The sequence below is a fragment of the Takifugu rubripes genome, chromosome 11, assembly GCF_901000725.2.
Source record: "Takifugu rubripes chromosome 11, fTakRub1.2, whole genome shotgun sequence".
NCBI lineage: Eukaryota > Metazoa > Chordata > Actinopteri > Tetraodontiformes > Tetraodontidae > Takifugu > Takifugu rubripes.
Genome location: NC_042295.1, coordinates 3,121,974 through 3,147,183, shown reverse-complemented (window position 1 = coordinate 3,147,183; position 25,210 = coordinate 3,121,974). Strand labels below are relative to the sequence as shown.

Here is a 25,210-nt window from a genome sequence, read left to right as displayed (position 1 = left end):
GACAACCATCCTGCAGCGGCAGAGATTTCCAACATAAAGCCGGTACAAATAAAACATAATCACTCCCAGGAAGTATTCAGTGGTTTCGAGCTAGGCAAAGCTGTTCATAAAGTGTCCAGCTTCGATCCCAGGATTCAGGTTCTTTTATGTCTGCGTTTCTTTGGCTTTTTCCCATTTCGACATGGATTTTCTCGGTGGGAGTTTCTTCCAGTTGTCCAAAGATGTTCGGTTCATTGGTGACGATTTGTGTCCTGACGCACTAGCAACACATCTAGGTCACATTACCTCTTGTGTTGCTGCCCCCCTGCTGTGAATATTTGAAAGTAGCGGCCCTGCTGGCACCTGATAGAAGGTATAGAGGAAGTGGAAAGTGGTGGTTTCGGTGACCTTGGGATTCTGTCCACAATATCTGTGGATAAGTTAGTCCTATTGGTTTCATTAAACACTGACCTCCAGCTCACCCTGGAGTCATTTGTAGCTGAGTGTGAAGCTGCCGGGATGAGGATCAGCACCTCTGAGTTTGAGGGCAGGGTTCGCTGTTGGAAAAGGATGAATTACTCGCTCCATGGCAGAGAAGATTTGTCGGAGTATCCCGGGGGTCGTGTTCTGGAGTGATGGGCGAAAGAGGGAAGAGATTGACAGACAGACGTCGTGCAGGGTTGTGGGGGGGAGAGAGAGCTGAGCTGGAAGGGAAAGCTCTCAATTTGCCAATCAGTCAATATTCCAACTCTCGCCTATGGTCATGAGGCGTGAGTAGTAACTGAAAGAATACGATGACGAAAACAAGTGGCTCCCCAATAAAGCCTGAGATGGGGGTGAAGAGCTCAGACGTTCACTTCTCCATGTGGAGAGGAACCACTGGAGGCGCTAAAAAGACATTAAAATGTCTCCGTGATGTCGACCTTTTTATGTGGCAAAGTAAGTCAAAAACACAAGTTATACATCAGTAACTACATAAGGTTGACCTTTATCTGAATTTGTACACCCTGAATCCTACTTTTTATGTGAATCTGTAGGATTAATCAGCTAAAGGCACGAGGTCCTCCATAATGTTGTAACTTTACTATTAATCAAAATGCTCACCTGAAAAATGTATATCTATATTAGTATTCATCTGATACAATTGGTGCAATCAAAACAACTGAAACCTAATTGGATATATGATGGGGATGCTGGAATTAATGCATTTAAAAATCGATTTTTAAGGGATTAATCAATTAATGCATGTGCAAATATGCTACACCGAAGCCCAAAAAGCTCGTATCATCTAAATATATGCTCATTGGCCCTTCACGTTCTGCTGTTATGTCTGAATAAATGTAGATTCAAGATTCAAGATTCAAGATGTACTTTATTCATCCCTGTAGAGAAATTGAATTGTAGTAGCAGCCTAACGTGGATTAATATAACTGTAGACTAGGTTTTGTATTTACAAAGTATAGAAACAGAATAAATAAATACAAATCAGATTAGAACGTTATAAGCATATATACATAAATATAGAATAAAATAGAAATAAAATTACAACATAAACATTACACAGTTACTGTTGAGTAGGTTTGGGTGAATTATACTGTAGAGTCTGATGGCGGACGGCAGGAATGACTTCCTGTACCGTTCCTTAGAGCAGCGAGGCTGCAGGAGTCTGTTGCTGAAGCTGCTTCTCAGTTTGTCCACTGTGTTATGGACGGGGTGGGAGAGACTGTCCATGATTGTCAGCAGTTTCAACACCATCCTGTCCCTCACCACCTCGTCCAAGTTTGCCAGTCTACAGCCAACAACAGACCCTGCCTTTTCAATGAGTTTGTTGAGTCTGTTGGCATCCTTTGCTGTAATGCCTGCTCCCCAGCACACTACAGAAAGAAGATGGTGCTAGCCATGACAGACTGGTAGAACATGTGGAGCATCCTGCTGCAAACACTGAAGGACCTGAGTCTCCTGAGGAAATAGAGTCTGCTCATGGCCTTCTTGTAGACAGCATCGGTGTTTGTGGACCACTCCAGTTTATTGTCCAGCTGAACACCCAGGAACCTGTAAGATGTGACTATTTCCACTTCTTTCCCACTAATGCAGACTGGGGAGGGTGGGAACTTTTTCTGAAATCCACCACCATCTCCTTCGTCTTGGTCACATTGAGCTGCACAAGGTTCTCCCTGCTCCACCTGACAAAACTCTCCACAAGGTCCCTGTATTCATCCTCCTGTCCATTCTCCACACACCTGACTATGACCGTGTCATCCGAGTACTTCTGGAGATGACATGTCTCAGAGTGGTACTGGAAGTCAGCTGTGTAGGTGGTGAACAGGAATGGGGAGAGCACAGTTCCTTGGGGAGCTCCTGTGTTGCTCATCAGGGGGTCGGACACACAGCTCCGCAGTCTCACAAACTGTGGTCGACTTGTAAGGTAGTCCTTGATCCAAGAAACAAGGGAGCATCCATCTGCATGTTCTCCAACTTAGCCCTCAGCAGTCTTGGCTGGATGGTGTTGAAGGCAGAAGAGAAGTCGAAGAACATGACCCGCACTGTGGTGTTTGGTCTAACCAAGGAGGAGTAAGCCCTCTGTAGCAAGTATATGACCGCGTCATCAACCCCCACCTTGGGCTGATAGGCAAACTGCAGAGGGTCCTGAAAGGGGCTCACCAGAGGTCTGAGGTGTGACAGCACCAGCCGCTCCATGACCTTCATAATGTGGGAGGTCAGTGCTATTGGCCTGTAGTCACTCGGTGCTACAGGATGGGTCTTCTTTGGCACCGGGACCAGGCAGGATCTCTTCCAAAGCACTTGGATCCTCTGAAGATGAAGGCTCTGGTTAAGAGGTGCTGCAGTATCCCACACAGCTGCCTGGAGCAGCTCTTCAGCACTCAGTTCTTCAGCACACTATATATCGGCATTTTTCCAATATTTTCATTCTCTAGTCTTAGCCGAATGTGAAAATGGTGCTGTCTGTGTCCAGTTATTGGCCTAAACCTGGGCAAATTGCAACTGGAAGACACTGATTTGAGATATAACTTAATATATAGTAATATATAAATTTATAGTAATAACTTATTTTGGTTGTGTATATTCACAAACATGCCGATTTTCAGGTATGTGGAAACAAAGATGAGAGGCGAGAGCAAAGACCTGATTTTTTTTTCAGTCCAACTCCCTTCAAATCACATTTTCCCTTCAGTTCAGCGAATTGAGTTGCTGTGATCATTCAAGGGAAGATGGTCTTCACCTCTTCTGAAAACACTCCATTTCTTTCAAGGAATTGAGATGGAATGCACTGACACTGCCAAAATGCTATTAAAATGTGCAGCTAGCTTCCCCAATTTTTGTCACCGCAACTCACATCACTGCTCCTGGACAGTTGGGAAGTGAAGATGTGCACCTCTTTGGTCAACAATTAAGATCTTCAGCCAACTTTCAAAGGAAGCCTGTAGTGGAAGGATCACGAACTCTGCACCATCCCCCCCACTCCCCTTGTCCTGCTGCTTCAGATTGAGCTGAGATGTTGTGTCCATCACAACCAACCATCAGCTGTCATTATTCCACCCAAAACCTCTCAAAGACCCTTGTCTTAGACAGCCACCCCATTTTATTTTGGAGGAGCAAGTCATCAGAAGCAGCAATTACTTGGTAAAAGCAAGAGAAAAAAACAGGATAGGTTAACACAAACAACACAAAACTCCTCCCTAGCTTGGGAAAATTAGGTGTATCTGGTCAGGTTTATTTGCGACTAGTTAGCGCTTTAGTCAGCACAGGGGCTAATTACTTAGCAATTGCAAGCACTTAGCAAGCACACTCGAAATCTGTAAAGGCAACAATCTTAAATGAGTAAAATTAATAGACGCGCTCATTCAAAAGACTACAACACTATATTCGACAAAGTTAACAATAACTGAAATGTTTACTTGAGGAACATCCCTTCTTTCAGAAAACTGTTAGCACTTTGCAAATACTACCGTGTGTGTGTGTGTGTGTGTGTGTGTGTGTGTGGAACCTGCAGGGAAAATTGACTGATAATTGATTGAACTTGCAAGGCAAATAAATCAATAGGCTAGCATGAGGCAGTGAAGGGCAGAGGCAAAAGGCTGAGAGGAGGAGAAGAAAGATGGGCCTAAAAAGCTTATTTTGGGCCTGAAGAACCAGAGCAGTGAAGAACACTTTCATTAGATGTACGATTATTCTTATCATCCGTTGGGCTCCACGGTGGTTAATTAATGCGCTGTAATGCAGCAAAGTTCCCGTCACCTCCGTGTGGGAGTATTTCAGGACTTTAATGCTGCAGGCAGCTAAACTCCTCAGGCCCACTCAAGTGAGCAGGTCCACCTGGATCTCTGAGGACGCTGCAGCCAGGGAGCTGCAAGCAGGACCAACGGGTCCGTTCCACCCTACTGCAGCCCAGGAGCCACCCCCAGATCCCACAACCGGCCGGCCACAACACCGCACAGGCACACCGAACGCCTCTATAGGAGTTTACTCTCCTCGCTGGTTTAATCTAAACTAGAGCCAATATCCCAAATAATTGCAGCAGCTGGTAGTCAGCAAGTAGTTGAGTGGAATATATTTCATTTTAATGTGATGAAGTAGACAATCTGTAGTTTCTGATCAAATTGAAATAGAAATAAAGAACAAGTTCAGCATGGAATATAAATAAATGGTCAGTCTAGAACTTAAGGGGAATGAAGGGCAATGTGGATTTAAAGCGATTAAAGTCCAAAACACGAACTGCTCATCGAACAGATGGTAAAATGAGACGTGGGGGGGACCAGCAGATTTAAGAATTTCATCAAGATCCGTCACCGTTTTCTCAGAACACCTCCCTCGCCTTTGAGGTTAGCATATGAATAGGAAAAGACAGATTATTGAAAAGATATAAAATATTAAAGGATTAATCAGAAGATTCTTGGAGTGGAAGGGGTTTTATTGGGTGGGGGCTGCTTTTACAGTCTGAAGTTCATCAGATACTGCAGATAGGAGGAGTGTGTAGATAAGACAGGCACACACACACACACACACACACACACACAATCTCTAAGATGACAGCTTTTCTGATCATTAGCGGGAAGTTTAGGTGGTCAAAGTCTCTCCTACAACACAACTATGGTCGAGAGAGAGAGAGTGTGCATGGATGTGTGTGCATGCATACATGTGTGCATGCGTGCACGCCCGTGTCTGCGAGAAGACAGCTGCTCATCTGTCTCGGCAGATCCCAGATCTGCTGGCTGTCACCGGTTTGTTTACAACCAGCAGCATTAGCAGCTGGTCTGAAATCAGTCTGCTGTCACACCGGCGCCGAGAACACGATGAGCACAGCTTGGCCCGCATCTGCCCGGCCTCATTAGGTGTAACACCGGCGAGGGAGGCTTGTTCGGAGCAAAGCGGAGCAGAGAGGGAAGCAAGCGCAGGTTAGCTCCTCAAACCACCCATGTTGACATCGCAGCCTTTAGTAGCCGCAGTTAAAACATTCCGGACCAATTATCCACTCAAATCAGGCTCCAGCCATAATGCCGCTGACTCTTTTATTCTGGTTTTCAACACTTTCAAGTCAAAGAAGAGGAAATGCAGCGTTTTTACCATTAAAAGGAAAATCTGTCCTATGAGGTTCAAACTCCTTTATGTTTTTTATTATTTTCTTCCTCTTTTGGTTTTAATTTGATGATGCGGAGACATTTTCAAGCAGTACCAAACCAAAATTCTTTTCTAAATATAGCAGCACGGGGACGGTTGACCCCTTCGTTCAATCATAAATGAGCTCAGACTCCATCCGTTTGTTCGGTAACTTCCGTAAACATAAAATGTTCCAGCGGCTCTTTGGGTTTTTTTTGTTTTTACCATCAGAGGCTTTTTATTTTTTTTGTCTGGGCATCGAATTCTAAAAACTGATACATTTTCGTTGATTCTTTGAGCTTTTTCCCAATTAAAGCGATGGCATATCGCCAAGATTTCCTTTTATTTATGTTTAAAGAGAATTACGGCTTTTCCTGAAACGTTGCTGATAATGTCAAGATGAATTTGAGTCATTTTAAAACCCGGAGATGCAAAGTTTAGTTTCTTATATTTAAGTAAGTAATTATATTTAGTGACAATCAAAGGGAAACTTGGCACTGACAGCACATCTCATCGTATCTCTCTCTTTATGCGCCAACATATACTCAAACCTTCCACAGCGAGTAATTTATCTCGCTATGAGTGTCAGGTAATGACATAAAAAGTGGGGGCGCGCGGATGATCTCATCAGAAGTGTCTTTAGATGCAGTAATGCGATGATGGATGGAAATGAAGGCAGTGACGGAGGCGTCTGGAGCGACCTTGCCTTCGACTCCTGCAACAAACGCTAGTCAGCTGACCGTGTCCCGGCAGCCATCAGACTCCCCCCACACACACACACACACACACACACACACAACAATAGTCCTCATTTTCTATCAGCCCACTAGAACAGGACACTGGTCCAGCCTTTGTGGGACTTCAGCCACCGTTTATCGCCATCTAATCTGCTTTTAAAGTCTTCAATAGGCCCAACAACCCACCATGGAGAAAGCACAGTGAGATAGCACAATGTGTGTGTGTGTGTGTGTGTGAGAGAGAGAGAGAGAGAGAGGGGGGGGGGGAAAGAGATGACAGCGTTCCTTTAAACCCGAATGCTGCTGCGCTCCACTGTGCATGTCATTCCTTCAACTCGAGAAGCAGCAAATAAACAGACGCCGTGTTTTCGGCTTTGGCACCTGCGTTATTTCAGCACTGCCAGCAGCACTCCGTGGCAAATAGCCTGCGAGGAGAAGTGGAAGCTCTCCTTTTGTCCTCAGCCTGTTGGAAAGATGTGCGTGTAAGACTTGCTCCTGAGAATGACAGCCAAGAGGAATAGTACCTATAAAACATAGTGCATTAAGAAGAGAAGTTCCACAAGGGCACTTTTACCGCTTTCATTTATGGAATTATGATTAACTGCACGTCATAAAAAATGCACACAAAATGCCAAAATAAATGTCTGCTCCCAGATACTTCACCGTTAAAATCCCGTCAGATAAGCCCAATTTGCACAGAGCCCATTCTCAACAATGCTTAAATACGACACGGGTGCTTGAAGCGATGGAGAAGTTTAATCACTTTAATAAAACCTTAAAATGTGACTTTAGGTCAAAGACTGTTGGCGTCGCCGAGCTTGGTATGCAGAGTCTGTCGGCCCTTATCTGCTCTCAGCTTCTGCGGGGTGTCAGCGGGATGTGGTCGCAGCGGGGGCCTGCCGGGTTTAGGGCAGAGCCGCCGAGGATGAGGAGTTCCTGAGACGGCAGAGCGATGCTGGGAGCTGGCTGCTGCTGATCTGGGCCTGGAAGCACACGCGCGCGTTGGCGAACCAGGATTTAAACATCAGCGGGGGCTGAGGATCAGCTGCACCGGGACGAACGCCTTATATATTCTATAAAAGACACAATAATTCTCATCAGCATCAGAATTGATCGAGGGCGGAGCCATCAAACACAGGCGCGAAGGGAAGTTTCTGAAACCAAAAAGTCCAAAAGGGAAAATGTGTAAATGCTGTCACATATGAGCAGATTTATATTTGGTTTGGTAACTCGGTGAATAGACTCATTTTATTATTGGGGGGGGGGTTGTTACTCAGTAATAATTTTGGTAATTGTTGGAATCCCACCTGCTCAGGAAGATAACTGCCTGCAGCTGCGAGACCCACACTGTCCAAACACGTCCGCACACGTGGGACACGCGAAGGGACAAAAGGAAGTAAATGTCAGAGGGTCTTTTATGCTTCCCAACTCTGAAGTTTCTCAAATCAGCTGTTTATCATAAATTAGCATTTGCAAACTAAATGTAATGTTTTGCACTCTGGTAAAGTGATGCTGATGAATCATGCATGAGCGTATGCAGATGAAGTGCATCCGGTTGCCAGCTGAAGTTGCTGGTTTGTGATTTCTCACCCATCCGCCTCCTCCAGCTCCTGCCCAGCCCCTTTCAGCCCCCCCCCTCTCCCCCATAGGGGGAGGGCTTCTGCTGTCCCTCACTCCTACAGACTGCTTTAATTGACACAGAAAAGTTGGAGTCATTCATCGTAACTTTGGGACTACAATGCAAATCAGGATCCAGCAGTCATTTGTTCAAGCGCGCTTCTTTCAGAACACCCAACCCCCCCCCCTCTCAACCCCTCACAAAAAAAAAGAAAAATCTTTCCAATGCACTAACAAAAGCCGGGTTTTGCATTTCCACCCAGCTGCCGAGGCTTAAATCGGCTTCCAGCTGTATAATGTGTGGGAAATGACAGCAGTTATATGCAATTTAAGGTGTTCAAGAACATATTAAATATTCATTTAAAACTTTTTTTTCAAGGGGAGAAGATTCCCAGTTGGGAAAATCAAAAACAATTGATTCTAATTCACTTTTCCAACAAAGTTCTATTGATAAATCGTTCCACGCCCACCTGGTTCACAGATGTCAATGTACAATCCTGGTTGAATATCACCTTAATCGTGTCGGCTCAACATTTCTGTTTCGCCCCGAGTGTCCGTCCGGTATTCCAGCCGAACCCAGACTGGTTTCCAGACTCAGGCTAATCAGGAGCCGCTCTGGAGCCAGTACGTCAACCTGGACGTCTGAGAGTCACGTCAGAACCTTGGAAAAGTCCTTATTTGGTTTTCCTCTACAAGAAAAAGTGGAATTTTCTGTTCCAAACTAGACACCTAACATGTTTTATTGAAATAGTCGATAATGTCAAAGAGGCTTAAAGTGACTCAGCACTTTTTAAAGGTTCTTGTTCTGTCCAGCTCTTTTTAGTTGCCGTCTTTTTTGCTTCGCCGCTAGAGATGGAGGTAAAATACCACGTCTATATTATTGTGAGGACTTTTATGTGTCAGAATACAGATTCATTCATCTACAAAATATTTTTCCGCTACCAAAACTTCCAGTTAGCTGTCCTCCAGCAGGAGAAACCAGGTGAGTCCCTCATTGTTCATTCCGGTGGTGTAATAGCTCAAGGCTTCTGCCTCGAGACTTTCCCTCCCCTCTAAACATATATCTGCCAGGATAAAAAGTGTAAGAAATCTCATTCCAACTCTGCAAGGCCACATTCACAGGTGAAAGAAGCGACGTTCGTCCACCCAATCCATCTGTATCTGCTGAAAATAAGCAGAGAACGTGAAATATTTCCATTTTTGTTTCATCTAGACGCATTCTCTTGTTCTTATACCATCAGTGTGAACCGATGTAGAACTTTAGACATTATTCCGAACATCGTGCGCATATGTCAACATACATCAGCGATGTAAAATGAGGAGTTTTTAGCTGATACTGATGATTATTTATGTTTTTAGATGAAAAAAAAACAACCTATACATTTAAAGTAATCGTGCCCTCTTAAACGCTTCATTATTCCCGACGGTGAAGCATCGGAATATTTTTGTCCCTCGTCAATCGAAACACCTCGCAACTCAAATTTAGGATTTGAGAAACTTTCACAAATTAGTAAAAAAGACAAAGTGGTCTTACAGCTACAAGTCCAACCACACTGAACCGCTGAGACGGTTTTAGACCGACAACCCGAAAACTGGGCTCGAGATTCTTGAGAACGAATTCTCGTGAGAACGACGCATAAAAAAGCAGGAGAGGGGTTCCACTCTGTGGCAGAGCCCGGTTCTTAGTTACCAAAGCCTTTTCCCAGACGCTTCAGTTTGTTCAGACATCCAGCGGTGAGGAAAGTCCAGGTCGACCCAAACTTCTTTCATATGATAATGATGGGGGTCAGGCCCTGGGATTCTGGAAAGCGCCTTGAAACAAGTTTGATTGTAAAAGACGCTATATAAATAAAGATTGATTTGATTTGATTTGATGGAGACTGTTGAGACTTAGGAACGATAAATGAAGCAGATTTTGTTTTTCTAGCCGTGTCCAGACCTGTGTCCTGCTACAGCTCTGTCTCTGAGCTCTTCAGGCAGTTCTCCTGACCTCAGGAGTCTCATTTTTGCTCTGATATGCTCTACGAAGATCAGTGTCGGCAAAGGAAGTGGACAGAACCTCAACCATTTATCTAAATTCTGGGTTTTGTGAAGTATTTAGTAGAGCTCGATGAGGGAAAGAAATATATTTTGGGATTTTGAAGTGATGCTTTCCTGTAAGAAATAGGAAAAACTAAAATCCAGAGGGCGACCTGAGACCTGAGAAGAAGAGCAGCAGTGGAAAAAAGAGAATCACGAGGGACAAACAGTGTCAACATGCACGAGGCCCACGGCTTCTTCATTAACCCCTGTTGACGCGCTGCTTTGTATTTATTCCCTGGGTTGGTTTTAGGGGCTTTATAAGACTGGTTATATTAAACCTAAAGTCTGGATGGATAAATAGTTTGATTAGCATAAAAAGGCGATGACACCGTACACTGTAAAACATATACTGCGCTTTCCTCACGTGCACACCGTGAGTCAGCCGCTGGGCTTCGTGCTTCCTGAAAGCCCAGTAGCTGCCTACATCTGAGGAGACGTACAGTAGCTCCGCCCACAGTTCTTCTCTCATGACAGGATTAGGCAACCAATCTTTACCCCACTTCATTAGCCAGATAACGTGCGAAGCCCGTCCATGCCACGCAGGAAGCACGAAGGGAGGAATGATGAGTGGTAATTAGTCGTCCCTCCGTGCACTATATGACACCATGGAGTTGCTGTCCTCAGACCTCTGACGGCTTCCTCTCTGCCCCCTCTAAAAACTCATTGAAATTCTCTCCTCCCTCTGCCGCTCTTTCATCTTTGCAGTCACCTGCTTTTCTCTTTATCCCGCATCCAACCGAAGCACATGAGAAGAAATTGAGCCCTAAAGAATTTCCATGGCAACAGATTTTCAATCATTCTTCTCCAATCACATTACCCCCGCAGTTCATCCACAGAGGGATGAATATGATCTGCTATTCTGGGCTGTGATCATCATCCCACTGATCTTTCAATCAGTGCTGTACAATGGTGTTTTCAGATGACCCGTGTGTCCGTCGTCCAACTCGTCGGGGTCGTTTGGTTCGTTTCCTTTGTCCGCTCGAAAGGCCACTCATCCAGAACTCAGTATTTTGGTTTAATAGCTAGAAAAATGTAACGTTCACAGTGAATCCTGTGGTTGATGAGTTGTTCTGGGTGTCAGGTTGCTTCAGTCTCCCAGAACGAGCGGCAACTTTCAAGCGAGGAATTACCGCCGCTGACGTCTCCTGTCCACACATTGTGTATTTTTCCCAGCTCCCCTAACAATCTCTCTCTCCGCGCGCTTTATTTTGAGGGTGTTTTCCTATGATTACAGCTACCAGTTGCCGTGATCGCTCTTATTGCATTTACTGGCTCTTCTGGGAATTCCTCCGTTATTCAGCTCAGATAATTGCATACAATTCAATTGTTTACCTACTGCTGGTTCCAACACAATGTTATTTTTCTCACATATTTATACAGGTTTGCATGAGACAGCACGCTACAAGAGTACTTCATCTGTTAGATGTAGTCTGATTAAATCTGTGGATTTTATACTTGCACTATTAGCTTCGCTGTTTAGCTTCTGGTACACATGCTAACCCAGTTCAGTCTAATGTGACCTGAATGTTTTCAACAACAGCTCCTCTAACATAGGTTAGGTCAGCAGGCGTCGCGTCATCGGTGCGAAGGCGCTCGCGTTTTCTACAAGGGGCGCGGCCCGACTTTACTCCCCCGACCGCAACATTTCCTCACCTTAATCACCACACACACTCAGGGAGGGATGTTTATATTGACTTATCTCCCACAGGAAGTACATGAAGTTATAGTTTTGAATGTTAATGTGCTAATGGCTATTACAAGCCACTGATTAGCATTAAAGTACATAGATGATTTCCATGCAAATAGATGCTGTTGTGATAAGCTAAGAAATGAGTATGTTTTTCCCTACTTAAATTCCTTCTACCTGAAAACATTTATTTATTGCATTTTACGGTAAGTCAAAAATCACATGTAGAATTGCTTATTTGCAATATTTATAGCTTACACGCGTCATAACTGAAAAACTTAATCATCACATCTCTGCCAGCTTTGCTGAAGGCTCTAACAAGCTTTCGCCTACTGATATCACAAGTTAATAAATACCATAACGATGCAGCGACTGCTGTGTCTTCTCACCAGAGCTGCCTTCAGAGGCGATAAAAGATGGGCTGCTACCAACATGTCAACACAATAAAGACATTTCCATTTCACAACTTCTGTTCCAGGTATACCTCTTCAAAAACACACACTATTTTTCCTAATTACATCCCAAGACAAGTGTGCTCTAATGGGGCTAATTAGCTGGTTTGCTCATTAAACAATTAGTGAGATATCTGTTGAACTGTCTCTGTGGACTTCTTTGACTAATCAGATGTGTTGCCTGACATTTGTGGGTATAATTCCTCCGTTAATTGAAGCTAAACACAAACAGTAATGTGTCTGCTTGACAACCTGTCAGCTATTTAATGCAATTTTCCTTTGCTAGCAGTTGAAATATTTCCGGGGAAATTTCAGATATTTTGTTGGTACATGCGGCAAAAGCGAAAGAAAGAACTCTAGTCGATGCTAGCCACAAAAAATGAGCCATCATCTGGTTTACTTTACATACAACTGATTTACTGCTCCCCCTCACCGGCGTCTTGTTGACATCACTTCCTGTTTGTATGTGTGACATGAACATCTGACATCTCCCAACACGAATCAGAGGTTGTGTTGTTTACCTGCTGTTGGTGTGAAATGCACCACATTTAGAAAGTCGATGGAACGCCAACAGAAGGCTTTAAACACACACACACACACACGCGCGCGCGCGCGCGGGAGGTGTTTCAGCTGAGTTCACTTTGACTTTTGCTTTTCTTGATAAGGATAAAACATTGGCGTCATTGCACAGACAGAAAGCGCCAGCAGGTCATTGATGCTTCCTCCTTCTCAGGCCGAAACAAAACCCAGATGAACCCCTGGGAGAACAGATCTATATATCGTTTTTACCATTAGCATACGGTCCGATGCTAAAGGGGAGGAGCCAAAATGTAGGCGTTTAGACTCTTTCTGGCTGATCAAGGCTCCTTTTAGCTGTTCACAGCCGAAACTCATCCATCTTTTGTCTTCTCTTTTTATCCTTTGCAGCAGACCCACTGGACGGAGACGAGTACCTGGACATTATAGGCATCATGCGAAACCAAGCGGGCCGCTACGAATGCAAAGCGAGCAACGACGTCGCCATGCCGGATGTCAAATACGTCAACGTGGTTGTCAACTGTAAGTACGGAGGGGCTGCTGCTCTTCCTCCGCTCCAACGGTCTTAATTATTCTAAGCACATTTCATCTGACTCACTCAGACATGAAGTCAAGATTAGAGGTTAGAATCTGGTGCGACAGGCGGCAAAGATTTGAAAGTTTTGGAGTGCTCTTCGCTTTTCTCCCACGAACTCAGGTAGACGGAGGAAGATCCAGGCGTTGATTGCCGCGGCGTTCCAGCCGAGCCGTCATCCTCCAAGAGGCAAAAATAGCGTTTGAAAAATAAGAGCTTCTAATTGCGTCTCGTCACTCCTCCATGTTGGATCAGCTGATGCTGACGATTAGCGTCCAGCCCCAGTCGCCGCAGTGGAGCCTGACACGTTTCTTTGATGGGAACCCGTCAGGAATGGCTCCGCGCCCAAAGCCACGCTGGAGCCAACCCCAACAATCTGAACATAGCGATAAGGATTTCTATACGGAAGTGTGGACTGTCGCCAATTATCCGCATGGGACATACGTTAGCGCAGGTTCCTGATTATTCCAAAGTTAGCTGGATGAATAATAGGGCTGAAAGTCGCTTTGGCTATTACATCTTCCATCACCCGGCTGTGCCTCCCCAGATCCTCCGACAATAAAGAAAACCCAGAGCTCAGAGACTCAGGTGGGCCGCATGGGGACGCTGCAGTGCGAGGCTACCGCTGTACCCACGCCCGAGTTCGAATGGTACAGAGACGAAAAAAGGTAATAATCCGACACACGTTTACACCCGACGCACCGCTCACAGCGGCGGCGCGACTTTAAAGCACTTCATTTCAGCTCCGTTTCGCTCCCGAGTTATGAGAGAAATCCTACACTCACTCCGACGCCATGCGCATGGGTCTATTTACGTTATATCAGAATACATGCGGGGTGTTCAAAGGGCAAAGTAACCCAGTTTCTGCTTCCAGTGTTTGACATTTAATAGCCTGCGCTCCCCTCAGCCGGAGCACACGCGTGATACAGTCTCTCCGGGAATGGCGGGAGCAGCCCGCGATGAAAACGAACATCATAATCTGCAATTTCTGCTCCCGCAGTAAAGGTTGGGTGAGGACGGAGAGGAAAACACCGGAGGAGTGTCGCGAGTGTTATCGCAGATGTGGTCTCTGAAGTATGGGGCTATCACAGGGCCGCTTCAACGCCGAGATTTATGGGCGCTGAAATATTTTTGCATTATCTGTTGTTTTGAACCTCCCGATATCTCACTTGTTTTGTTCCCTAGAGGCTTTCGGTGATGTGTCTGTTGGCAACTTCTCCCTCTGGGACAAAGTGTTATTGCACTTTCTCCTTGGGCGCAAGATAATATTCTAATTTACCTTCACTGAATTATAAATTGCGCCCGCAATCTGATTATTAAAGGCAGTTCCCGACAGCGGGGCTGGCCTCCGTTTAACCTGTTTGACTCTACATTAACACATTTAACCCCCTGTTTTGGGGGATTAAACTCTGCTTTGAGGCCAAGTAAGAGCGCTGAATTCGTTTTAGAGGTTTTGTTGGCGGAGTTTTTTCAGCATTTTATCAATGGAATTGAAAACAAATGTTAACAGTAACTATTTATCCTACTGACAAGATTATCGTCCCTGATGGATCGCGCCGGGAAGCGACGCTTGTTGTCAGCTCACATGCAAATCTACCATTGTTTGCTGGGGAGGTCGATGTGACACTCTCAGACTTTAGCTGCATTTCACACACACACACACACACACACATGCTAATACCAAGCTATGGTGGCACTGTTGTGATAAAACGGTCGTCAGCCTGGATAATCAATAAAGCTTATGCATTGATCAAAGGACACGCGGCATTTTAAACAGTGTAAATCAGAGATATTTCTGTCCCCGGACACAAAACATGCATCACTTTGCCCCAGGATTCCCTACTTAAGTGTGAATCACTAAATGAAAAATTTAATCCACACCCACAGGAAGGAGGGGAAAAAAAAGGGAATTCATGGACCATATGGAGTCACAGGATTCAAACCTATAACACAAAGCAACAAATCCTCCCGGCTTACAACAATGCTCAGACCAGGATGACAAATAAACGCCCATATATGCAAACTGGTATTTATTTATTTATTTGCTTGATGTCAGAAGGTTCGTTAAACGGATTTTCCTGATTTTTCCGGGTTCAAGATTTGCGGGTTTTAAGGCTCTTTCTTCAACCTCAACGATCGCTGTAAATGTAGCGGGGCTTCTTTCCTGCAGCTGTTTGATACTGCAGTCACGTCGCTGTCTCAGCAAAGGTCTTTGGTTCTGATATTTATTGCCCAGTTCAAAAGCATCGGTGTTGTCCACACAAACAAGCCGGTTTCCAGAAGTAAACCCAAGACAAGCTGGTGAAAAGGGACCCATCCTGTCAGTCTCCGCACAGCAGATGAAACATTAAATCATCCCGCGTCTCACCAGCGGTCCCACGCTCTCCGCGGCGCTCACAGATCCTCTGTAGAACTCAGAGCATCGCGATGCTAAAGTGTCTGGGCAGCAGATCAGAGCTGAGAGCTCCTCCAGCCTGCCTTTCATCAGCCTCCATGTGATTTAATTCCCTTCTTGCAGCTGTCTATCATGGTCATTCCCTTTGCCATGTGAAGATCCAGTTCAGCCAGATACGCTCTTAGAAATATACGTGCACGCTTCCACCAGAGCCCCGTCTGTAATTCAAAGGTAATGGACAACGAGAGTCGGACTGAGGATCTGTTTCATGTTTTCACGGTTTCGACCGGGGAGCTCTTTTCAAAAAAGTCTAATATTTTCATTGAGAAAATACTTTTTCCTTTCTTTTTTGACAGAAAGATTCTATTCAACTTTTTTCCGTACACCATTTTTTCCCAGGTTTGGACCTGAGAACCTCAGTATAGAGCCCTGTAGAGAGCCTCACACACACAAGTTGGACACCATCATGCAGATGTGTGGTTTGTTTATCTAATCAGCTGATCCATGATGTCACTATAACCTTCCAGTCTCAGCAGGACACAATTTCCTCCCTCATCTCTCTCACTTGTCTTGGATTGTACCACTTTCTCTGACACCGCTGACCTACTTTAGATGCTCCCACACACGTCTGAATCAAATCTTTTCATCTGCTTATTTCTTCCACGCTTCCATCTTCTAACTGCCTGCGAACGTGGCCCCTGCGCACACAACCCCTTGCCCTCCACCAAATGGAGAGGTCAAGTCATTTCAGTAAGCTTTAATGTGACACAGCAACAGCACATCTGTGGCAAAAACACCGGTCTGGCTGGCGGAGCTCTTCTGCCCTCTGTCGGCGGAGAGAGCTATTGCACATTTAATCTCAATGCCTTATCATTTAACACAAACACAGATAAAGTAATACATCAGTATTTGGGTGTTTTTTTAGTGTTTCAAGCTCTGAGCCAATTTAATAAATATTATGTTTTACATTTTATTTTGTCCATGGAATTCTTAATTCTTATTTAAGATGTCTTTTTTTAATGGTGCAGCTTCACCTCAACAATAATCTCAGTGTATCTAATAGAATAATACTCATTTACTTGGCATTTATTTGCCATTTTTGTGCTGACTCATTCTAGATGGAGAGGGAAGCATATTTAAGCTCAAACTCTGCCTAGTTAGAAATGCTGAGATCTATAAATGCTGATGGGAAAAGCTGCAGATCAAGATGTTTGGATTTCTGTTCCCTCAACTCGTCACTCAAAAGTGTTTGGCATAAGCCTTGTTTCCAGCCGGCCGCGGTGCTGTCTATTATCTGGAACCTTGGTGTTTCAGTGACGTTTGCACTCGAGCCGATCACAGTTCGAGCATTTGCGGAGGGGAACGCTGCTGCTGCACTTCCCTGCTTTTCCCAGCACGTCCCCATGGAAATGCCTCGAGTCTGTGCTCCCCAGGCAGCCAAATTACACTTGTCCAGGAAGTGCAACATTTTCCTTTTTGGACTAATACTTTCATCATGTGTCAGTACAAGGATCCTGCTCTACGGCTCATAATTCTGATTACGTAGACTTAAGCAGGATTAACTTGAGGCACCTCAAATGAACTCGGCATTCCTTCGCGGCGTTAAAGGGCTGGATCAGTCCACATCAAGCAGAATCCATTAGACGCTCCCCGCTATTAAAAAGAGATGTGATGATGTCGGATGTGCACTGTACACAGCCTGAGTAAGCAAAGTGTATTGATTAATTAGCGCTGAAGAGAGTTCAAGGTTGACATAATTGATTGTCAAAAGTTTGCTGGTTATTAAGCTCCCTGTAGCGGAGACTTCAGCCGCATGTTAATCACAGACTTTCAATGCAAAGTCCAACACCAGATCTTGTGGTTGGGAGAGACCTTTGGACTGAAACGTCAGGCATGTTTCCTGTGAGCCGTATCAGAAGCAAATCCCAATGTCTTCAAAGTTGTTTCAAGGCGCTTTCCAGAATCCCAGGGCCTGACCCCAGACAAGCAACAGTGGCAAGGAAAAACTGCCCTTTAACAGGAAGAAACCTTGAGCAGGACCAGGCTCATGTAGGGGGACCCTCCTGCTGATGGACTGATGGGTAGAGAGAGAGAAGAAGGGGGAGGAGAGGAGAGGAGAGGAGAGGAGAGGAGAGGAGAGGAGAGGAGAGGAGAGGAGAGGAGAGGAGAGGAGAGGAGAGGAGAGGACAAGAGAGGAGAGGAGAGGAGAGGAGAGGAGAGGAGAGGAGAGGAGAGGAGAGGAGAGGAGAGGAGAAGAAGAGGAGAGGAGAGGAGAGGAGAGCAGAGGAGAGGAGAGGAGAGGAGAGGAGAGGACAGGTAGAGGATAGAATAGGTAGGAGAGGACAGGTAGAGGAGAGGAGAGGAGAGGAGAGGAGAGGAGAGGAGAGGAGAGGAGAGGAGAGGAGAGGAGAGGAGAGGAGAGGACAGGAGAGGAGAGGAGAGGAGAGGAGAGGACAGGTAGAGGATAGAATAGGTAGGAGAGGACAGGTAGAGGAGAGGAGAGGAGAGGAGAGGAGAGGAGAGGAGAGGAGAGGAGAGGAGGAGAGGAGAGGAGAGGAGAGGAGAGGAGAGGAGAGGAGAGGAGATTCCTGTCCTCCTGAAACAGGATTTGAAGCAGGTTTAAAAACTTGCTTCAAAGTGTGTCTGGCTCTCTCTGACTCCAGAGTTGGATCTTTTCAGTCTCCTGAAGCTTCTGCTCCGGGTCCGATTTGGACAGGGAGCTTTCTTTCCTTTCATCCGGCACCTCCTGTGTTTTTGCTGCCATTAAACCCGAGACTGTGTAACACACCTCTGCTCGTCGGTCCACTCCTGTAGACTTTTCCTTGAGCGACTCCATCGCTTTTTTTCCTTCAAATCATCACTTGAAGTTGTTTTCAGCCAAAATGACTAAATGAATTAATTTCCAGCACAAAGCAAAGTGTGACTGGCTTTTTTTTTACTGGTTTACTCCACATCAGCGCTTTAATCGATACATCATCACAGTTTTTAAAGATTTAATTTCACTTTACTTAATTTTACTATTTTAATATTATTTTTTAAGGGTGTATTGTGTGGATAAAATTGTTATTTTTGAACTTTGTTTTGAGTGTGCTGGTTTCGCGGATTTTCTCATTACATCGTTAATGAGCCGGATTATTTTGTGTCTTTATGTGTCATCATGGAATCGAACTCCTGATCAAGTCTAAATTCACGTAGACCTGCACTTAAGCTCAGTAAAGTGTTGGTTCATTAATGTCTTATTCCGCAAGAGTTCCTCAGATAAAGTTTTTCCGTTTAACATTTGAAAACCTTCGAGTGTCTTCAACAATAAATAACAAAGGTCATCATGCCGCTGCTCTTCAACAGGTGCTCGGGTCCAAATGGAATTTTCTATAAGGATGAGGGGTTCTGAAATAGTCTGTGATGAGACAGAGAGGTCACAGCAAGGTCAGCCCCTCCCCTCAGCCCTGGGACGGGCTGAGATCAGCACCCACATGTTGATCACACGCCCCCCAACCCAGAACCCAGAGCTGTCCTGACGTCTGACTGGTTTGTGTGAGACACCTCCAGGTTCTGGGGAGATTGTAAATAGAAAGGAACTCAAAATTTAAAATGCAAAGGATTGTATGGACAGGAGTATTTAGTGTCCCCTGGAAACCCCCACCCTCCCGCCAGATCTGGTACCCGAGCCCCAGCAGATCTGGTACCTGAGCCCCAGCAGATCTGGTACCCGATCCCCAGCGGATCTGGTACCCGAGCCCCAGCGGATCTGGTACCCGAGCCCCAGCGGATCTGGTACCCGAGCTCCAGCAGATCTGGTACCTGATCCCCAGCAGATCTGGTACCTGATCCCCAGCAGATCTGGTACCTGAGCCCCAACAGATCTGGTACCTGATCCCCAGCAGAACTGCAGTTCTGGTTGGTGGTTACCCGGTTTGGGGGCTGGTTTCAGGAGGGTCATACCCTCCACCCACTGGTGGGCTGGGGGGAGAAGCCTTTCAGAGCAATGTCAGTGGGAGGAGTCAGCTGAGGTCAGAGAGCCTCAATCGTCTCTGGGGGTGGCAGAGGGAGCGGGGTCCTGAAACGAGGACCAGAGAGGTCCAGGCTGGAATTCAGGTCCTTGCTGATTGGACCGGATTTCCCATCCTTCGCCATCATGTGGTTCCTCCTGACTGCACTCTTTCTATTTATAGGCTGTCCAATTCGCAGAGCATCAACATCCAGATTCTGGGCACAACCACCATTCTAATGATCGCCAACGTGACCGACGAGGATTATGGGAACTACACCTGCGTGGCTTCCAATCGACTGGGCGTTCAGAACGCCAGCCTTTTCCTCTATAGTGAGTATGGCCTCGTTTATTCTCCTCTAACTAGTTAGTCTGGTCAGAGGTTCAGGATCAAGGTCTTTGTTCGCTGTCACGCCACAAGCGAAGCGTCTGAGGCTTCAAAAATGAGGAAATGTTTGTAAATATGGAAATATACGATGCTGATGCGACGCGCCGCCTCTTTTTTTTTAACTCTTCTTCACCCAGACACGAACATGAGCCGTTCACCATAGAAGATGGTTCATCCAGAATGAGTCCTTCTTCCTCTCTGTTGGGTGGAGGACAGAAACAGACGTCCCAGAGATGGGACGACCCTTTAAGATCTACCGTATATATGGAGACGGACATGTAACCTCCCATTTAAAAGCATGTGTGTGTGTGTGTGTGTGTGTGTGTGTGTTGCAGGACCAGGGACAGGCCGAGATATCAACGGCTCTTCCTGTGTTTCTGCACCAGTTTGGCTCCTGCTCTCCTGCATCGCCGGCCTTTTCTTCAAGTCTTAATCCTCCTCCTCCTCTTTCTCCTTCTCCTCCTCCTCCATTGTTCTTTTTCTTCTCCTTCATCTCACCAACATCCAGACTGTTTTTCTTCACGAAACGCAACCTTAACGTGCCCTCGGGCGCGACGTACAGATGTTATAAAAAGAGAAGGTCATGAGTAAAATAAGAATTTTAAAAAACTGTGAAAAGGGACAGAATACTCAAATAGTGCTCTTTCTGATGACTGTCTTTTTCTCGTTCCTGTTTTTTTCTCTCATCTTTGAAGGTTTGGCTGCTCCTTCTTTTTCCAAACCTGCCAAAAAAAAAAAAAAAACCACACATATAGTCTCAGCGTATTGGATATTCCTAACCGAAATTCCACATTTTAACAACGTTTGTAAATGTCAACTGCATCCATGTAAATTCTCCTCCGAATCCGAAGACGGTGCACGTCTGAAACTAACTCGAATCAAAGGGAAAATACCGCAGCTTCCTACCTTCATCTTAGCCATCTGGTTTTGTTTCGCAGCCTATGGAAAACAGTAGATTCCTGAACAAAAAAGTGTACTGTACATAAGTTTTGTATTCCTCTATGGTGAGACGACACATTCTTTCACTGCACCAGCAGGACAGACACAGGTGGACGTCTCCGCTACCATATTCAGTCTTGGCATCATTCGTCACTGCTGGAATTTGGATAAAAAGAAATGTATGACACCAATGAATGACTTACTCTTTAGTTTTTCTCTTATAAACAAGTTTGTCTGGTTTAAATATGAAGCTAAGATAATCCATGTAATTTTGTGTCCAGTTTGTGTTGGGTTTTTTCTGTTTTTTTGTTTGACTTTTTTTTTTTTTTTACCTTAAAGATAATGTATATTGTATCGGATAGTGCTGACTTACATTATATGAGTATAAGGATTTCAGCCTTACGTTTAGCTTTGCTCTGCCAGGAGAGTCACTCGGTAGTTTGGGTACTATCTATAAAAAATGAGAAGGGAAAATAAAGGATTGAAAATAACACTGAAGCCAAAAAATACATTTGAAAATAAGACAAAGACAAAGCCTAAAAAGGAGGGATTAAATGTGTGGCGAATGTGTCGAGATGTGTCGATAATGTTACCCAGTAACAGCGGAATGACACGGCTGGGCACTTAAAGAGATGGAGGTATAGATGTGAGCGGTAACCATGACTACAGTGTTGTGAACTTGAGCCTGTCTCAATGCATTTAAAATGTGAGATAAATGAGGCTAAACTGTGTAAATGGGGACATCCAGTAATTAAAACAACATGTCTCTGAATAAACATTTGAGGTGGTGTTTCGTTTGTGCCATTTTAACATTGATTTCAGTGTTTCCAGAATAAACGCTTCTTTGATTTACATCTGCTACAGTCTCGCCGCTTGTATGGAAACAGGACTGTACAGCAGTATGAGAGCAGCAAATGTTTGCTTCTCCTCTCCTGCACTTAAAGGATTCTTTTTCCAATTAGATGTTGCACCGAATGTTCTCGCCCCACAGGGATCACTGGTTTTATTTTTATTTCATCCTCTCCTTTTTCATTTCTCTCTGTTTTTGAAAGGTCTTTTTACACAGTGTAGTTCTTTCAGCTCAGAGGTCATCACCGCTCTGAGCAGAATCGCTGACACTGATGCTCTATTTGTGCCATTTAATCTGACGAATTCCATGTAGACTTCAGAGACGCTGATTCACATTTCTAAAAAAAAAAAAAAAAAAAGTACTGTAAACGACACGTGTAATTAATGTATTTCTTGTCATCCATTAAAGACATTCCTGGTGTTTTCATCATAACTGCTTCTGAGGCTGCATGACTTATCAGTTCTAAAGAAACTTTTTTTTTCTGGATTTCTACAGTGGGTTGTGCCTCTAACATACCACATCGAAGCATCCTTCTTTGTTATTTGCATATATAAATATATAACTAACGTGAACCTCGATCAAGAATAACCACATCATGTAACTCATCTTTTACTGTATGACTCTGCAGTTCTCACTGTCGCCACCAGATGACGCTGTCCTCCCAGGGGAAAAGAAGCTGGGGCTCATTGTTTCCACTCAAAGAAAAAAGCTTCAAAAGACTTTATCCATCACCACTCTCTTCGGGTAGCTCCCTGTGAGGCCTCACTGTGGTCCTGGACTCTTATTTTTCATCATCCACTACTACCTTACACGCTTTTGCCCTGTGGATCGAAGATCACATGTGAGCTGAACACGCTAACAGTGTCTCCGTGACCACCTGCAGAGGGGTTTCCGTAAATGGGGGTCACGAAATGGGGGTTCTCAGTGTGTTTTTGGCATTGACCATACACGTGTTCTTCGGTGTGCAACGTCAACACAAAACACATTTTAACTACAGATGTAAAAGGGGCATAATGTTGTAAAAAAGCAAATAATCTGTGGTGAAAATGTTCTTTTTATGAGTCTGATCTGTGTCATTATGTGCCACATTGCAAAAGAACCTCAGGTCAGAGCGAGGTCAGCCATAGGCCGATTTTCAGGCAGGTGTAGCAGAGCAATGTACAACGTTTCCACATGGTGGTCAGCTGTAGCATTATCCTGCTTGTAAAACATCTACCTGAAAAGAATGCTCCAGCTCTTTCAGGTAGGATTCAAACCTTAACAGTGAGTGTCGATAGAGCCCACCTTCGAAATTACGGTGTTTACAAGAACCCTTCAGAGCTTTTCAGCATGGAGAAGAAGCTTTTCTTTTCCTGCTGTTCAATATTGTTCCACCTGGAACCATTTTGGACGATTCTTACCAAGTCATCATGGACATTTTGGGAAGCTTCATTTCTAAGAGTGCAGCGGCTAAGCAAAGGCCACCTATGTAAAAGCCAAGACACTCTGTCAGATTCATCCAGCAGGAGAAAACTGAGTAAATACCGTCCTTTGTGCAGCCTGTGGAGACAGCAGCAGCCTCTGCAAACAGTCGATATGACTGTTGTTTACTGAGGGCAGCCTCAAAACATCATTACTTTTACTCCCGGGAGAACGGCGCTAGTTCGATGCTCCCCACAGTAACTCTTCATTTGATTGATCTGAGTGATAGATTGGTTTTTAGTTGCTTTCCTGTATGTACATACAGTTGAGTGTTTTGCAGAATGTTGTGAATTCAGCAAATCCATTTTGTGACTAAATGATTCAACTTTTTTTCTTTCTTTTTTTTTTAAAGGTTTTTCCCCTTCCCCTTACCTTTGTGAGGGGAATTCATTAAATCTGACACAGCAATGTCCCTTTTCTCACAGGTAGTTTTGATTACAGTTTATTATAAAAATAAATAAAATAGTATATGAGAAGATATTCATAATGCTAAATGAAGTGTTTTGAACCTAATGTTCTGTGTTTGAATGTGACTTAATGAAGTAAGCTCTATTTTGCAGATAGCTTGGATGGTGCTGTTGTGCTTATCACTGTGTAACACGCAAATAAAATTCTATATGTATTGTTATATTCTCTGGAAAAATTCTTGTCGTCAATCAAATGAAACTGTTTTGTCAATCATGTTAATTGTTCGTGCTGATGCAATGCGATGTTTTACCACAAGGTGTCAGCATAAACCCGGAACTGAAGCCATCCTGATTTCCTCAGAGCCAGATGGTTGTGTGTTCTTCCCGAGTTGTGTGTTTGCCGTCGGTTTACACCCTCTGTCACATTCCAAACAGCACTGGAACGGTACTGATAGCTTATGCACAGATTTAAATGCTTTAACGCTACTTAGAGAAAGAGCACTGAGACTGCAGTCATGTATTTTAGGAGTGGTACAGTATGTGTGCATCTTTTCAAGGCTCTACAATGTCTTAGCAGATGACAAACACGTTTTTCTGCATCATTTTAGCTTCAAACCCTGATGATGAGCGGGAACTGTAAAAGCTATAACCATAACCTTTCCAGCAAAGGTTTGAAAAACAAGCCTGTAGCTGCAGTTTATAGTGCGCAGCACCCCCACCATGGGAATATGTGGGTGGCAAAAAACACAGACTGGATGGATGGATGGATGGATGGATGGATGGATGGATGGATGGATGGATGGATAGATAGATAGATAGATAGATAGATAGATAGATAGATAGATAGATAGATAGATAGATAGATAGATAGATAGATAGATAGATAGATAGATAGATAGATAGATAGATAGATGGGTGGGTGGGTGGGTGGGTGGATGGATGGATGGAGGTTAGGGCTAGTGAATGGGGTCAAGGTTTGGGTTAGGATTAGGGTAAGGGCTGGGCCTAGGGAAATGGTTGGGGTTAGGGAGAGGGATGGGGTTATGGGTGGGTTTGGGGTCAGGGTCAAGAAAGAAGGATGGGTTGGGATCCAGAGAAGGGGTTTGTGGTGGGTTAGGTATAAAGGATGCATGGGTAGAGTGCATGGGGGTGAGTCATTGTGGTGTTCTTGATTGTCGGAAGAAAGCACCTTGAGTAGACTCTATTGTGGAGGCTATCAAAGAGTGTGCTGGTGGCGGTGTGGAAATCGGATGTGGTGGAACAAATGCCTTAGAAACAGATCTTTTGAGATTTAATGGTTGATTTGTATGTTTTGGGTGGTGACTAGATTTTTGGAGAATACCGTCGGACTGCCTGGATCTGGTCTTGAACCCTCTTCTCATGTGGGAGGGAATGTGACCTTTCTGCCAACTCTGACCCTACTGTCTGACCCTACTTTTGACCATAACCCGAACCCTAACCCATAACCCTAACCCAAACCCTAACCCCTAAACCTAACCCT

At 44.7% G+C, this 25,210-nt stretch overlaps 1 protein-coding gene across 3 annotated transcripts in view; it reads left to right on the top strand.

The window, feature by feature from the left end:
- lsamp (limbic system associated membrane protein) overlaps positions 1-23,930 on the top strand; it is a 273,355-nt gene extending 249,425 nt beyond the window's left edge. For 2 of the 3 annotated variants that reach the window (XM_029843723.1, XM_029843722.1), the window contains 4 exons: positions 13,098-13,229; positions 13,829-13,949; positions 19,849-19,997; positions 20,388-23,930. In XM_029843723.1, coding sequence (XP_029699583.1) covers positions 13,098-13,229; positions 13,829-13,949; positions 19,849-19,997; positions 20,388-20,485 — 500 coding nt within the window. In that variant the 3' untranslated portion in view covers positions 20,486-23,930. The other variant, XM_029843724.1, reaches the window with a different exon arrangement.
- The last annotated feature ends 1,280 nt before the right edge of the window (positions 23,931-25,210 follow it).